General features: G+C 34.9%; 1 protein-coding gene across 5 annotated transcripts in view; it reads left to right on the top strand.

The window, feature by feature from the left end:
- LOC123711967 (ankyrin repeat domain-containing protein 17) overlaps nucleotides 1-16,035 on the top strand; it is a 37,030-nt gene that overhangs the window by 1,515 nt on the left and 19,480 nt on the right. For all 5 annotated transcript variants that reach the window (XM_045664848.1, XM_045664851.1, XM_045664850.1 and 2 more), the window contains 11 exons: nucleotides 250-373; nucleotides 8,520-8,685; nucleotides 9,025-9,286; nucleotides 9,492-9,713; nucleotides 10,147-10,404; nucleotides 10,796-10,949; nucleotides 11,110-11,320; nucleotides 11,604-11,817; nucleotides 12,038-12,269; nucleotides 12,587-12,778; nucleotides 13,251-13,654. In XM_045664848.1, the coding sequence (XP_045520804.1) occupies nucleotides 250-373; nucleotides 8,520-8,685; nucleotides 9,025-9,286; nucleotides 9,492-9,713; nucleotides 10,147-10,404; nucleotides 10,796-10,949; nucleotides 11,110-11,320; nucleotides 11,604-11,817; nucleotides 12,038-12,269; nucleotides 12,587-12,778; nucleotides 13,251-13,654 (2,439 nt within the window). The remainder of the gene's footprint in view (nucleotides 1-249; nucleotides 374-8,519; nucleotides 8,686-9,024; nucleotides 9,287-9,491; nucleotides 9,714-10,146; nucleotides 10,405-10,795; nucleotides 10,950-11,109; nucleotides 11,321-11,603; nucleotides 11,818-12,037; nucleotides 12,270-12,586; nucleotides 12,779-13,250; nucleotides 13,655-16,035) is intronic.

Raw genomic sequence — 16,035 nt, forward strand, 5'->3', positions numbered from 1 at the left:
ATTTGTATAAAATTCTTAATGCAGTATATATAATAGTAAAACTTTGTTTTATTTCAAATTAAAATAGTTTAAGTTATAATAGAAAAATTAAATTAAATTTTAGTTATCTCCATTGTTTTCATGCATGTTTGTTGATTGTGTTACAAAGTCTTTAAAACATTTTTTCACTCCTTCACTTGTCTTTTACTGCAGATACAAGCTGATGTTTGTGCTATATTATGGAAACTAAACAAATCTGTATGTATTCAGGCGGAGATGGATGAAGAAGGTGGTGGTACGGAGACTTCCAAGTTCCTACTTACACATGATGAGCCTGAACCAACAGTTGAAGCGGAAGTACAGGCGAGGCTTGAAACTTTGTTAGAAGTAGCTGGTGAGTATCATTTATTAAGTTTTAATTACCCTCATCTGAACTACTGTTTCCCATTGAAAGTAAAATTAATAAGTTATAATTTGCTTATTGGAAAATTGTTTCCGTTTGTCAGGTTTTTTTTAATTTTTAGCAGTTAAAATAAGTTAAGTAAGTAATTGCAATTAATATAATAGTTATTATGTTACTATAAAGTTTATTCATTACATGGAATATTACAAGACGTCTTAAATACAACATGCACTCTTAACTATCATTGTCCATACAACTGATAATTCTTAAGCTACCTGTAGATTATTTGAATGTTATAGTCATTTAAAAAAGAAGTTTTTCCTCCTGTTTAGTAATATGGATTAGTTAATATTCAGAATATAAACGAAATGGTGGAGAAACTTTCTATTCCAACATTTAAGAATTAACTACGCCATAAATTGTATTTGGAATATTGTTACATGTTGCACTTGGTATGTTGGTAAGTTTTCATGATAATGAAACATGTTTCAGTTTAGTTATATTACAATCTATCTTCTAACTCATGCCAACAGCACAATAAAATTCCAGAGATATTTTAGATTAAATTGAAAATGTAAAAAATATAGCATCAACTTTATCAATTTGTAGCTTATAGACGAGTTATGGTATTTTCAATTAGTTGTTTAACTATGTTACTGTTTTGTAATATTTGAAACCAAAAGTTTTCAAACTGCATCTTTTCTTCCGCAATTTTTTTACTATAATGCATATTAACATGATTCCTCTTCATCAGCGTAATGCTAACTTGGTGCAACAGGTTCTCCTTTTTGGTATGCTTATAATAACTGCCAAATCATCCTCTTACTTCATGTGGAGCTATATCCTATCTTACCACCTCAACTCACCTGTTGCCTGATGCATCCATAAACACATAAATATATAAATATTACTTTATCTATAACTACTTTAAGTATGAACGATTTACTAACATGCATACAAATTAACAAAGAAAGGTAAAACTAAATATTAAAAAAGAATATAGTAGTGTGCAGTGTTTATGTGGCACCTCACACAGTACTCTGTGTGGACACTTGGTCGAGCCTTCCACCACAACCCTTTTTAATATGATATTTTCCTTAATACATTCATAAAATAAAGGGCTTATTAACTTCTATCACCTTGGTTTTCCTCTAGATAAACATATTAAAACAGGTATTGGGGAATGAAAAAATTGTATTGTTGCCAGTGTTTCTATCTAAAAATAGATGCTCCATAAAAACTAGATGATGTTAAATGTATAGATTGGATTTTTGTTAGTCACTTAAAATTATGTTTGTTTTTCGACTCGGTATGCGGGCTAGGTTAGAATTGTGACGTAGACAGTGCAACGTCACTGCAGGCGAGTCGAGACTCGAGGGCAAACGTAGGCGCAAGGTATAAGAGAATTGACTGTCTCAAAAAAAGGCATTAGTAAATTATTTTAATTATTAGTGTGATTAAGGTTTGCATTGCATTCAAAACAATTTGTTATTCTGAGATTTGTACTGTGTATGACATATTTTGCCCACCCTGACCCTTATTCATTAAAACCCAGTGTTATTGCACTGTTTTAACATAAGTACTTTTGTCGCTGTGTTAAATAGTATTTACGCTATAATGAAAAAATATAGAACAGTGCTTTTGTTAAAACCGTGTAATTGGAAAATGAATTTTATTTAATAAGGGGGTGAAACTTTTATCTACAATACAGAAAAATAACCAATATATGAATTCCGAACTTAATTGGTTTGAAATAGGTAAAAGTAAGTAGGTATATATTAGGCACATTTCTGTTAATTCACGGTATAATCGTTTCACCAGAAACTACTAATGTGTTAATTTGTTGAGATAAGATTATAATGATGGCTAAACTATGTCGAATTTTCCTAAATGTTTTTGTTGATATGTTAGCAGTATTCAATTTTAAATATAAAAACAATAAACATTAACACACCGAGTTATAAAGATTATATTCTTCCCAATATAAAACCCAGTCTTCGTCATATCGATATTCGGTTACATATCTAAAATCTACGAAGTATTCAATAATTTCTGCCTTCACGAAATATAAGTCAACAAAATAATTCTACTCTAGTTTCGGGGATTTCAGAATATCGCGATCGCTTGTAGCTTGAAGCGATTACAACGTAACAGCGATTGATCAGCGTAGGGGCTACATTACACGTTTTAAGTGTACTCCACAAAGACGCGTCGAATGTTTTCTATGCTTACGTGCGTAACGATAAAAGAAGTTATATGGAAATTTTTTCAGCGCGGTAAAACGGCAGCATTTTCTTATCGAGCTAACATCCTAATAATTCCTGTTTATATTTTATTAAGATTTCGTTAAAAGTAATTGTAAATCTTTCAAGCCTAGTATAGTCGTGATGTAAAATCTATTTGTCTTCTGATATTTGAGGTCGATAAATCACTTTTCTTTTAAAGACCTCTTGTCCTTCCAGTTAATTTTTAAATTAAGAGTTATAAAATTTTAAAATTGAAGTGATGTTTTTTTTTAGAACATTTAGAGGCGCGCTTGTTAGCCGTTCATAATTTGATGCTATATGAAAATTTCCCAACTAAACTCATTTAAAAGTTTATTAAGTGCACTTTGTTCATAATTATAATTACATTAATAGTTGAAAATCTAAATGTAAGGTGACAGTCATTGTTGGAACAATGATATAGGACAGCCACCTGCCTTGACCTTTTCGTATTGTGAACGCTACGTTCATACACCTATTAACTAAAATCAATTGCTGGTCTACATTCATTTTTAAGACGTAATAGTATCTATAATGAATAACTGTTTCATTGCGACAAGGCTTATTACTTTGTGTAAGCTTACTTACATACGCAGACACAGGAAGCGATTATTTTTCTGTGTCTTGTAATTGTATTGAGGTTTTCATTACAGTCTATCGTATTCACACGTGAAATTGTTAAAAATAAAAATAGTGATAGGTCTGGCGTGTGCGCAAATGTTGCCATGTCGGTCACTGAACAAAATATAAATACTTCGATCAAAAAGGCCGTAACACGGATCGCTTATATGGTTGTAGCCATTCCTTATCTGCTCAAAGCGAGCTCTTGAAAAGCCTCTTTAAGGGGGTAAGCCTTTTATTCATCAAAACGAATTCGTCAAATTGTATTTACACTAATAAAAAGTGAAAGATGATTTATTAACGCAAAATATGTCCATTATTGTATTTGGGTAAAGGAATTTTTGACTTCTAGTTTGTCCTTGGTCGTCGTTGTGCTAGCTCCTCAAGAATTTTCTTTGTGCCATAAGAAAATGCACTACAACGGTTCAATGCGGTATTTTATTAATTATTGCTATTTTTACTGAAATGGGTTTTCCCATTATACGTAATAGGGTTATTGAAAACAATGTTTGAAGATGAAAGATTTATTATTAATCTTTTATTTCTACTTGATAAGCTTTTAATACAGTACGTACACACATCAGTCCAGGTAGTTAAACCTGTAATATTTAGAGATACAAAATCTTCAGTTCAGTTCAGTTCAGTTTTTATTGAGACCAGAAAATGCTATGTTAACATATCGAAAGACTACAGTTACCTCGTTCATCATTTATAAACAGGGGTTTTAATAAGTGTTGAATAATGCTAAAAACACAAGATAAATTCCTTTTGACTTTGGTGCTACAGCCATGAGCTTTTCACATATTTTCATAGAGTTTTAATTTTCGTCTGAAACTTTCCAGCTGATTCTTTCCGATATTAGCTTTATCGTTCATTGTTTGCTACTAAATATAACCTTGGTTACCTTCACTCATTCCTGACTCAGGGGCATAATGGACGGCACATTTTGTGTCTGTTACACGAATTCGATAAAATTCAGGTGCTCAGTTTTCTTAGGTTCGACCAATACCTGGTTTCAAAGATTGTAAACAGATGAGTAATACACTTTAAGGTCTCGTGTAGTTTTTTGCCGTATTGCATGCGGGGAGGCCAAGGACAGTTTAGTCCAATATTCGCTTTTTTATTCAGATTAATGAGTGCGGTTGAACGTAAAATATTTTATTTAATTCGATTACATTATGACAATGTTTAGACTATAGTCTATCGTATCGTATAGTCGTATTTAAGATGTTCTTAGAATTGCGTATACCTCCGAACTTATCTAACATTGTACTTATAAATAATTTCCTTGATATTGTCACATTGGAACCTATTACACTTGATCAGCTGAAACACAGAATGCATAATTTTTAATATGTTACGGGATACAATAGCGAAGAAGGGATAAATATATTTTTTAATTGTTTTACTTAATTCTTGAAAGTTTGTTATTTTGTGGTCTGCATATCGTTGCACATTGTTAATCACTTGCTCACGTATTTCTAAATCCATCCGTTTTATTACAAAAAGAGAACATAATAGAATGTGTATTTAAGATGATTTGTATGAATATGGAAGCGGCTGGCATTTAATTTTATCTTTAAAATTGCAACGTGATAAATAAACCGTTAATTAATACCAATAGAATAGATCTTTAGCATCAATTATATCATAGAGTAACTGTATGTGCCAATTTTGGTGTTCGTGTCACTATCGCCATTGTAGTAACTGTAAATTATTCATGAGGGCTATCCGTGTCCTTCACTGTGCATTGTCAACTTTTTGATAACGTTTTTAGTCTGCTGCGCATTGTGGGACTCTGGAAAGTATGGAGTCTCACTATTTGACATTGTAAAGGGCGTATTAGTTTTGAAATTATTGAAAAATATGCACAGTTTACTAGATACTAATATACTAATTTTTTTAAGGTCTATATGAGACCTCACAGTAGCAAAAGTTTATTGCAAATACATACACTTACAGTGTACTATTACGGTTATTGGTGCCTTGCAAATTAGGTTGAGAATAGTGTGTCACGTTTAAGATATACAAACATGTAATTAGAACCAGCGAAGAAGAAACTCATTGCTTATGCCACTGGTATCGATTGTATATTTTCATGTGCCTGTTTAAAAAGTGCTATTCGATCATGCACGACTATCCGAGATGTAGGTTAAGAAGTAGGCTTTTCTCAAAGTCTGTACAAAGATATTTACAGACTAGACAAAAATACGTGTAATTTGTAAGAAACTTCGTGTCTCGTGGTGTAGTAGAAATTGCACGACGAAGGTTTACACATCGACTTCAACCGCGTTAAATTAAAGTATTTTCAAGTTTTATTGAGCATCCTTTTTTGAAGTAACTAAGTTTGAATTGGCAAATTAAAATTTTTCTCTATATCTATATATAAATTACTCTTTCAACTTTGGTAATTTTGGGAGACATACCTTTTCAATTGTATTCCATTACTCTTTTATTATCATATTTTTGGTTAAATTATATAACTTACATGCACGCGGTTTCTACTTATTAGTAGGAATATTGACCTTATAAAAACTAAAGAACATTGTCCTTTAGTCATTTAACTAAATGACTCATTCGTATCTTTCTGTCAAAGTATGTTTACGCTATGACGAAATATGATAGATCAACGTTAAAAGGCTGATGTAGTGTTTATGAAAAAAGGCATTAATTTATAATGTAATTAACCGGTGTCTCGCGTCTTTTCCACTTTGTCTGCATGTTCACGGCCGACTGAATTGAAATAAAAGCAAACAATCCTTTTTTAAAATATTATTATCATAATGTTAGTTTTCTACTTATTTTAAAATGATATTCAAAGATCAAAGAAAAGCAGTGTTGGCCTTGTGGCTTTAGCGTGCGACTCTCATCCCTAATGTCCTAGGTTCGATTACCGGCTGTGCACCAAGGGACTTTCTATGTGAGCATTTAACAGTCGCTCGAACGGTGAAGGAAAACATCGTGAGGAAACCAGCTTGCCTTACACCCAAAAAGTCGTCGGCGTGTGCCAGGCACAGAAGGCTGCCTATTAGATTAACAAATGATCATGAAACAGATACAGAAATCTGAGGCCCAAACCTACAAAGGTTGTAGCGTTATTGATTTATTTTTATTCAAAGTAAGGTGGTGGTGGAAGGTAAGAAAAGGCCAACTTTAAAAATGTAACGTACATTACTTTAATTGCTGTAATTTGTCAATGTTTCGCAATACAGATGCAGCTTTATTCGATGCAATATGTTTATTATCAACGTTTAACGTAAAATACGTGCTTGAACACTTCCTTAACAAAGTACTATAGACTTTGGTTATTCAGAAAAAATCTAACTCCTTAATTTCTAATGTACGTTAGTTGACGCACATAAACTTCCATTCGAAATCACATATGTTGGTTTCATTAATTGTTTGGTGCAAAGTTAAAAATATTTTACCTTTATCCAGTCCACAAAAATTTAAAAATCATTCTTACACCAGCTTATATTAAACAAAAGTACTATATCTCAATGTTAATGTATTAAAACGAGCAGCCGGATAATAATTGGCAGACCAGAATTATGAATGACCTGAGTTTTTCGATGAGCACCTTGTTTCGAAGTTTAACTGGATCAGTTTTTACGTCATGTATGCATATGGACTGTGTGTCCCACTTTAATACGTACAAATCTGGAATGAATTTAACACGTGGTATGAGTTTACTAACAGAATGGGCGTCAAACTCCGAGATCGTAACACATTATACTGTCTAGACTATAGTAAGCGCTTGAAGCATCCTAACGATAGTCCACGATGACTACGAATGATGAGTAAAGTTATTTTATAAAGATTATACACGGTTACACACCTTAAACATGTATGTTGTTGTTATTTAACGTAAGTTGAAAATAAGTGTAATCTTTTTTTATAAGAAATTGTTCTTAAGTCACTATTTTTTACAATTTGCACAAAACAATGAAATGGGAACAAAAAAAAAACACTATTAATATGCGTCGAGTTATTAACCTAACTTGAAATTGTGTTTTGCAATTTCTCCACGCTCTGCGAAATTAAATATTTTTAATTAAGATAATGGACTAATAAAAAGTTTCTCAGTTCTAGCAAAAACCTAGATTTTAGTATCCAAATCTAAATAGGTATCAGAACCACCGTTGTGTGCTTGGCTTGCCTAACAGAAAAAGCCACAAAAGTATTGCAGTTCTAAATTAAAAATCTTCTGCGTTTGGTTCGGTATATATATATTATTTTCCTAGCTATTGAAATTTGCTGCATCTAGAACGAATCACGAATAAAAATATTTCCTACAGAATGATGCAAACGTGTCAAGGCGGTTTTGAGTTTAGCAAAATTCGTCTTAAACTATGACTTAAAAACCACAGACGTTGCTTTGTTTAAATTCGGTTTGGGTCAAATGAAAGATTTACTTTTATCTCGAAACTATCATAGCTTGGAATGAATGAGGCGATATAAATGTAAACTTGTAATCATTAGGAACCAAAGAAAGGACAATTTGTGTTTAAAGCAGTCAGTCTTATATGTAAAGGGTTTAAATATGTTTAGGACCGGTTAGCAATATGGAGTTGTCTTAAAAGTTCAATAGAGGTTATACAGCATCCAACCCATAACAATTGCTATTGTAATTAAAAACTTCGGGGAACTCTTGTGTAACTTTTCACCGGGAGTGGGTATTTATTTTGGTACCGAAATTTGTATGTAATTAACTTTAAAGTAATTATTAAAGCAATATAAATGACGATTTTAAAATTCTGTATAGTTTTAATAGACTGAAAACTTTGCTATTTATAAAGATTGACGATTACAGTGATACCTATAACATACAATGTATAAATTATCTGAATCAAATTAAAAATATCATAGAAATGTCATAATCCAAACGCCTTTACCTGACCTTTCACAATCAGGCCGCGCTAAGCCGTTTCTTTGATTGACCTAAGCATCATCGAATCATTATTTTAGTATTAAATGTTTCAATAACTTGTGTGAGTATAAAATTTAATGTCATAGGTGATCTAAAACTCGTGATACTGTGTATAAAATGTTGATGTTATTAGTGTTGATATTGTTGTAACTGAGGTGTCGAGAGTGTAACCCAATGCTCATGGAGCTACCCCACAGCTGTGAATGTTTCATTAATCACATGTAACCAAATTAAATAAATATTAAAGCAAGATCAGTGCATTCATCCTTAAACGTCTTCGTACACTAAGCTAAAATATACTTAATTACTTTTTATATTCCAGGTATAAGCAATTTGTCCGGCGAGGGCAAGCGGCTAGCTGACCCCGATGTATTGCGGCGGTTGACGTCTTCTGTGTCTTGTGCTTTAGACGAAGCGGCCGCAGCACTTACCAGAATGAGGAGTGATCAAACTCCCGCGCACCATAGGCACCACCATCAAGATAAGCCGTTAGTTTTTTTTTTTATAATAGAGTTATGTTTTTACAATACACTAAACAACACAAGACTACAATAATATACTATGCGTAGTGTAATATTGATACCAAGCTAGGGTATATCGGATCCTTCAGCTGATAGAATTACGCTGAACTAAAAAACAACTTAAGATGATGATAATCCGAGATTGAATTGTCTCTCGGATCGATTTCGATCGAGTCAGCGATTCTCGTTACGTTCCGATCGAGGCAAACTATGATTATGAAGCTTTGATCTTATCTGACTTCGTTTTACTATAATACTTAATTTATCTATGTAGTTTGTGGTTTAATAATGATTTTGTACTTCTAGCACGCAATGTGGTTCCACGGCGACGGGGACAACACAAACGGTCCCTTCATCTGTGGGCGCGGATGGAGCTCCTTCCCTCGCTGAGGCCTGCTCGGATGGGGATGTTGGGACGGTCAGGAAGCTTCTAACAGAAGGCCGGTCCGTCCATGAAACAACTGAAGAAGGAGAGTCCCTTCTATCCCTAGCTTGTTCCGCGGGTTATTACGAACTCGCGCAGGTGCTATTAGCAATGCACGCAAGTGTCGAAGACCGGGGCATTAAGGTGAGAAAAACCTTGATCTTTAAATATCAGAAGTACACTTAGTATATTTTATATGTGAAATTTTAAAAGTAAGTTAAGACATTTGTGTTTGAACTTTTATATATCCTTTCTGTTAAATTTTTTTATGTCAAGATATAACTTAAATAAATTATATTCATCGATCGTGTAAGGTTTTAGTAACATTTATATTTTAATTTCGATCCAGGGCGATTGTACACCCCTAATGGAAGCGGCGAGTGCGGGTCACGTAGACATCGTACGTTTACTGATCGCACACGGCGCAGACGTTAATGCGGTATCAGGTTCCGGGAACACGCCCCTTATGTACGCGTGCGCGGGCGGACACGAGGAGTGCGTACGCGCATTACTCGAGAACGGCGCTAATGTTGAAGACCATAACGAGAACGGTCATACACCGCTTATGGAGGTATGTTATTTATTAGGTAATGTATAGTTCCCGGATATATGTTGGCAAGAGTCGTTTTCAGGGGCCTTAGTCAAGATGCCTTCACAGTAGTGTATGTAGAAAGTCGAAATCGAAATTTATTTTAAAATGACAGTTCGTGCTTTACAAAATTTCATACAAATTTAGTTTTCGACTTTCTACGTACACTACTGTTAAGGCATCTTGACTAAGGCCCCAGGACTTATTCGAAAATTCCTGATAAACTTTCCCGTCAACGCAATCAATTGCAAGAAAACAATTATGAGTCTTAAATTTAAGAGTATATTATGAGCTTAATGCTTTTTGGGGTTTTGATTTTTCTTATCTTGTATACTAAAAGGAGACTATTAATTCAATAGTTTTCATTAAACAATTAAATTGAGTCATACAAACATTGTAAAAAATTATGTTCCAGGCCGCATCCGCCGGTCACGTGGGCGTAGCTAAGATCCTTCTGGAACACGGCGCCGGTATCAACACCCACTCCAACGAATTCAAGGAGTCAGCCCTAACTCTAGCATGCTACAAAGGTCACCTCGACATGGTGCGATTCCTTTTAGCGGCTGGAGCTGACAGGGAGCATAAGACCGATGAAATGCATACGGCATTGATGGAAGCCAGTATGGATGGTCATGTGGAGGTGGCAAGACTTCTGCTCGATTCTGGAGCACAGGTACATTATTATTTAATTAACGCCAACAAACTAAATTACCTTATTACCCATATTGTAAGATGACTGTGTTGATATTATAAAAGTATGTCATGGAACGTGAAGATGTTTTATTTGAGTTTCTTAAGTGACCGTAGGACTTTTATTTTAATCTGTCGTTCTTAAATCCTAATATGCAGACAAGCATTCATAATGATCTCAATAAAGCACATATATGTTTTTATTGGCAAGTAGATATCAATCTGTGCCGTCCGAGAGTTTAAATTATTTAAATTGAGTGCTGTTGGAACTGAATCCCAAACAAAGACAATAGAATTTTAGTCATTGAAGTTTTTTGTGTAGTATGGTTTGGAATAGTTTCTTTTTGTTACATGATAAATGTCAATTATTTTAGGTGAACATGCCAACTGACAGCTTCGAGTCACCTCTTACCTTAGCGGCGTGTGGGGGGCATGTGGAGTTAGCGATGTTACTTCTAGAACGTGGCGCTAACATCGAAGAAGTTAACGATGAAGGGTATACGCCGCTTATGGAGGCTGCCAGGGAGGGTACGTATACGTATATTAACTTAACGTACAATGTGTACGTTTTTACGTTAATGAAAATAACAATTCATAGTCCTATAAAGCATGTACACGTTAAATAACAAAAAAACAATGTGGGTACATTCATATAATAATGATAAAATTTTGTCTTATTTTTCTCTAGGTCATGAAGAGATGGTAGCACTGCTCCTCGGTCAGGGCGCGGCGATTAACGCGCAAACTGACGAGACGCAGGAAACCGCTCTTACACTGGCTTGCTGTGGTGGTTTCCTTGAAGTGGCTGATTTCCTCATCAAGGCCGGGGCTGACGCTGAGCTGGGAGCCTCGACGCCTCTCATGGAAGCCAGCCAGGAAGGCCATTTGGAGCTGGTTCGGTAAGCAGGAATATTTTTTTTATTTCTAGAACTAGAAGTTAATAAGTAAATTAATTATTTAAAGTAAATTTATATTATCAATTTGTAATTTTCCATTTTTGCTGCAAAAACAATACAGAATACCATGCCTAACAGAATAAGACTTCTGTTTACTTTTAGCCTATGGTTTTGTACTTGAAAAGGGTAAGGTTTGTGTCCATTAAAATACACATTTATCTACCGCTGTTTTTAAATATATGTGAAACTAGGTTAATCTATACATTCAAATTTATAACCGTTCCAGGTACCTCCTAAACGCGGGTGCGGATGTGCACGCTCAAACGCAAACGGGTGACACGGCGTTGACATACGCATGCGAGAACGGACACACGGACGTAGCGGACGTGTTACTACGGGCCGGTGCCGTATTAGAGCATGAGAGTGAAGGTGGACGCACGCCCCTTATGAAGGCTTGTCGTGCTGGACATCTTTGTACTGTGCAGTTTCTTGTTGGAAAGGTTTGTTTATAATTTGACTTTAAAGGACTTATAGTCGATATTTTACTCTACAGCAGCTTTGTACTACCACCATGGCGGACATATTTCTGCCTCTGGTTCATTGATAGCTTAATCAAATGATCGAATTTACCAGAAATCGACTAAGCAGGTGGTTGACACGTATTAATTCATTTTCAGTTAGTGCTTTGTGTTTAAAAAAATAATCAAAATTTGTTTTTAGGGTGCGGACGTAAATCGTATGACAGCGAACGCGGACCACACGCCGTTATCGCTAGCGTGCGCGGGCGGACATGCGGACGTCGTGAAATTCCTCCTCGCATGCGATGCGGACCCGTTCAGAAAGCTCAAGGACAACTCGAGCACGTTGATCGAAGCTGCCAAGGGCGGACATACAGCCGTTGTTCAGTTGTTGTTGGACTTCCCGCACTCGGTCATGTTACCGAGGGGTGAAGGTAAAAAACCATAGAGTAGGAGTGTATTGTTTAAAAGGATTTTCTAGTATTGTTAGTGTCTCTGTAATTTCTTTGTATTTTCAATTATTTTTTATTGCGTTTACGTACAAAACAGTATTAAATAAACATAAAGGGTTTGAAATTCTATTGAGGCAATGATTACCATAGATATAAAAATGTTTCTTCAATTTTCATTTTACCATGTGTTTTAAAAACGTTTGATAATCAAACCCAAAACCTTATCTATAAAATCAGTCATAGCAGTTTAGGACAAGCAGTTGGTTACATTTTGTTTAGTTTTTAACATGTTTAAGCAGGTGGCGTGACGTCAGAGGACAACAACGGCCTGAGTACGGCGCAGGCGGCAGCTTTAGGTTTGTCGCACGCGCCTGCGCCGGGTTTCAATCAACGAGCACTTCTCCCGGCGCACCCTCATCCGCCGCTAGCGCCTGCCCCCGCGCCCTCTCCTGCCGACTTACCCCCCAACTTCGCCAAGGTCTATTTAGACGGTGAGTAAAATTTATGAAATCGTCTTAATTTAGTCGCCGATCACGACTTAAGTGATATATGTATGTGTAATATATATAGGAGAGGCGCTTATAGGAGATTTAATTGTAAGCATGATCAATGTGAGCGTCAAGATTGTAATGATAGACTCAATTTTTAATAGTTGACTGTCATTGACACCCTCATGACGTCATCTTATAGAATAATTATTGCTGGCCCAGAGGACTGTGGTGGGTAGTTTTTCTATTAATAGCTTATTATTGTCTAATAAAACAGCAGCACAAATGTGTCTAATTTTTTTACAAATCACATACATATATTTTTAGTATAAAAAATTAAAATAACACTCATGACAATTTCATAACATGTTTATTATTATTTTTGTATAATATTTGTGATGGATTAAGGATTGTCAGTTTTGTGCCATCTCAAATAATTTATTAAAATATTAATGGAAAATGACTGCAATTTCAGGAAGAAAGAAACAACCCGCTGCGCATAACGCTCCCTCCGCCATTCCCGCCAACCCAGTGACGAGTGGGGCGGGCACCTTGCCTATGCCTATGGGTACTCAGGCCCCTCTGATGGGTACCCAAACTCCACTTATGGCTACTCAAGCACCTCTATTGGGTGCCCATGTCCCACATATGAGTACTCAAGCACCTCTCATGGCGAACCAGGCACCGTTAATGGGTAACCAAGCCCCGCTAATGGGCACCCAAGCCCCTCTTATGGGTAGCCAGGCACCACTACTGGGTGCCGGCCTCCCTGTGATGGGTGGTGCGGCGCCGGCCAAACACAAGTGCAACAGGAAACAAAGAGCCGCGCCCCAACATTCGGATCATCACCTACCTCCGCCGCCCGATATTGATGATCAGGTGAGTAATTTTACGTTATTTTTATTTATTTTATTTTATTTTAATATATAGTGGTCTAATTATAAGAATTTAATTCGTTCGGTAACTTTTCGTCGTATGTCAAATTGCTTATATTAATCCGCTCCAGCACCTAAACTACCACCTCGTGTTTTTTGTTTTTAAGTAAGAATATTATTTTACGCTTTAATTTAGTAGACATAATCTTCTTCGGCCTAATGTTATAAAAATAAATGTACGTAATAAATAAACGTATCAAAAATGATTCGAAATCGAGTGAAACAAGAGGTCTTTGTCAAGATGCCACAATTGAGCGTTTTAACGCGCAACACCACTATGGGGAACCAGCTGCCCACTGAGGTATTTTTGATCTACTTAGGGTCAAGAAAAGAGCGTACCATTTCTTAAAAGCCGGCAACGCACTTGCGAGCCTCCTGGCAATGTGAGTGTCCATGGGCGGCGGTATTACATAACATCAGATGAGCCTCCTGTCCGTTTGCCTCCTATTACATAAAAAACAAAGTTAACAGACATCAATCTGTAAATTTATTTAATTCTTAAGGTTTTTTTAATATTCTGTTATCTACTTTCTTTTTTTATTTTTCTTTCATACATTTTATAATTATTCATAAACACTGAGTCGTACAGTGTTAACAAGTAACTCCCAAAAACAGGCATCAATTTGAATCAGCATCAATTAACCAGTGTTATAGATTTCGTTTTTATGAGTAAAAAGGGTTAGGCGTTGTTTATATTTTGCTTTTGCCTTAAATTAAATTTTAGATGTCTATTTAACAACCTAACATTCAAATACCGGTCCTATTTATAAATTCGTAATTTGGTCCTTATTGTGCCGAAGTTTCTAGAATCATTGTATATTTATAAATAAGGCCTGTTAATACAATCAAATAAACACAATCTTGTTTCATTAAAATTAAATTAATTAAAATTATTATATATTTAATTCATATAATGTTCATTAAGCCAAATATGTTGGTGTTTCAATTCTTTGTATATATTTTTCAAATATTACAAAATTAAATAAAGCCAATTTATTAATAACTAGTTTTATGCCAATCAAAACTTGACATAATGTCCTAAATAAGTTCTTACGTGTAAATGTATTCCAAAAGCTTGCAGTCTTTAGATTGCTACTTTTTACTTTGAGTTATTTTTACTTGAGATTACTTTGAGTAACATTGCAGTTACTCAACGTTATTATTTAAAGTAGTGATGCATGCACTACCGAAATATCGGCGATACTTTGGTTTGCCGATATATTTACATCGACGAAATTTTAATTGCCGATACAATGATACTTTTAAAATTTCATCTTGTTTGATCTAGTTCGTTGTAAACGAGGCACGGACTATCTATGCCCGGGAATCCCCCACGTTTCATTTAGTTTGTTGTCTCTCTCACCCGCGTAACCATTTCGCTTCTAACTGCTATCGCGCGTAGTATTTTTTCGATACCAATTAAATAAAATACAGAATTACAAAAATCTGATCAACGTTAATTTTAATTATTAACACTTATTTATTTTATTTTCATGATTACTCTTAATTCAATAAGCTAGTATCGATGCATCGCTTATTTAAAGTAAATATAATATTTAGCATAGTTGTCTGAGCGAAAGTGAACCTTCGTGGGAGTTAAGGTCGGATTAGTCATTAATTACCATTTTTTGTTCTATCCACCTTGATGACATGAAATGTTTCACAGTGTCTATACTCTAGGCTTTTCCATTGGAGCTTGGCTTTCCGTGAAGGTCTTATTTATTTATTAATAACCGCGCCAATGCGTCTTCCTTAAGAGGTACTATTTTTTTTAAAAGAGCATTTTCCTCTCCAATAGCCGTCAATGTACAATTCATGTCTTTCCGTGGGATAGTTTCCCTCTTAAATATTGACTACGTTACAATGGTACAAAATATTGTTTCTTTAAAATTTGTTATACAAGCGTAAATAAAATACATTGTCATTTGTTTGATTATTTACTGGTTTAAAGGAATTATTATTTACTTACATTGAATTGATGTACCATAAGGCCATATACATTATACATGCTATAATATAATTTGTTATCGTTACTTTGCTTGCATTCCATGGTGTAGCTAAACATCAACAGCATGGCTAAGGTATCCCTACCGCCTGGCTTTACCTGGAAGGATGTTCCCAAGAAATGTAAAAATAAATTTGATAAGATATTGAATGTGAGTGATCGATACTAAAATTGGTAGACGCCATTATAAAGATACAAGTAGCTCGTACGGGATTTGACAAAAGTTAAATGTGTAATTTGAATAAAAGTAATTGCAATGTAATATTCGAACATTGTTGGTAGTAGCTCTACTGGTATAATATAGATAGATAAAATATAGT

This window comes from Pieris brassicae, chromosome 7 (assembly GCF_905147105.1).
Source record: "Pieris brassicae chromosome 7, ilPieBrab1.1, whole genome shotgun sequence".
Lineage (NCBI taxonomy): Eukaryota > Metazoa > Arthropoda > Insecta > Lepidoptera > Pieridae > Pieris > Pieris brassicae.